This window comes from Aspergillus glaucus (assembly GCF_001890805.1).
Source record: "Aspergillus glaucus CBS 516.65 unplaced genomic scaffold ASPGLscaffold_50, whole genome shotgun sequence".
NCBI classification, from domain to species: domain Eukaryota; kingdom Fungi; phylum Ascomycota; class Eurotiomycetes; order Eurotiales; family Aspergillaceae; genus Aspergillus; species Aspergillus glaucus.
Window position 1 is genome coordinate 5,436 of NW_019170502.1, and position 977 is coordinate 6,412.

Below are 977 nucleotides of genomic sequence, written 5' to 3' on the forward strand. Positions count from 1 at the left end.
CGCCAGTGCCTACGGCTGGGCTTCCATCCCCCAAGCTGGAAGATAGCTAAGGGCATACTACTCAGGAAGCCCAACAAGACAGACTACTCATTAGTGAAAGCCTACCGGGTAATTAGCCTACTCAACGGCCTGGGAAAAGTGGTAGAGAAACTAGTGGCCACCCAGATAGCAGAGTTTTGTGAGCAAAAGCAGACCCTACATTGGGGACAGATGGGTGCCCGCAGGCATAGAAGTGCCCCAGATGCAGTGGGTTGCCTGATAGAGGAAGTCCACCAGGGCTGGGCAGCAAAGCAGCTGGCCGGAGCACTATTCATGGATATAAAAGGGGCCTTTGACCATGTCAATGCAGCCCTACTAGTCAATCAGCTGGAGTCCATGGGACTAGATGGATCTTTGACCAACTGGGTAGCCTCTTTCCTATCGGATAGAAAGGCCCAGTTAGTTATTGATGGCCATCCTGGGCCAACCATGCCCATAAGTTCAGGACTCCCCCAGGGGTCTCCAGTGTCACCAATCCTCTTCCTAATCTACATCCAGGGAGCCTTTGACGCCATAGAGCAAGCAGCCCCTGGGATCTACCCCCTATCCTTTGCAGATGATATAGGGCTCATAGCCCGGGCCACCTCTGTGCAAGAAGTGTGCAACCAACTTCAGGCCGCAGGGGAGGCAGCGATAGCCTGGGGGATAGAAAATGGGGTCCAATTTGACCGTGATAAGACTGAGGCAGCCCTATTCTCACGCCAGTCTGGAAGACGGCTCAGGGAGCAGATTGGGAGAGCCGGAATCACAATCCAGGGTCACTCAGTGAATTTTAACCTGGAAACCACACGCTGGCTTGGGATACTCTTGGACAGTGGGCTCACCCTTAAGGCCCACTATCAGGATAGACTCCAGAAAGCCACCAGGGCTGAGGCAAGAATCCGGGCACTATGCAAGAGCCAGGGGCTACCCCCCGGGCTCATATGGAGGCTCCAGAA

The 977-nt window shown here is 54.4% G+C and overlaps 1 protein-coding gene across 1 annotated transcript; it reads right to left on the reverse strand.

The window, feature by feature from the left end:
* Positions 1-362: 362 nt before the first annotated feature.
* Positions 363-521, reverse strand: ASPGLDRAFT_138888 (uncharacterized protein; the record flags this gene model as incomplete). The annotated part of the gene is made up of 1 exon (XM_022541658.1): positions 363-521. A coding segment is annotated over one exon (159 nt), but the record flags the coding sequence as incomplete, so codon positions are not given.
* Positions 522-977: the final 456 nt, after the last annotated feature.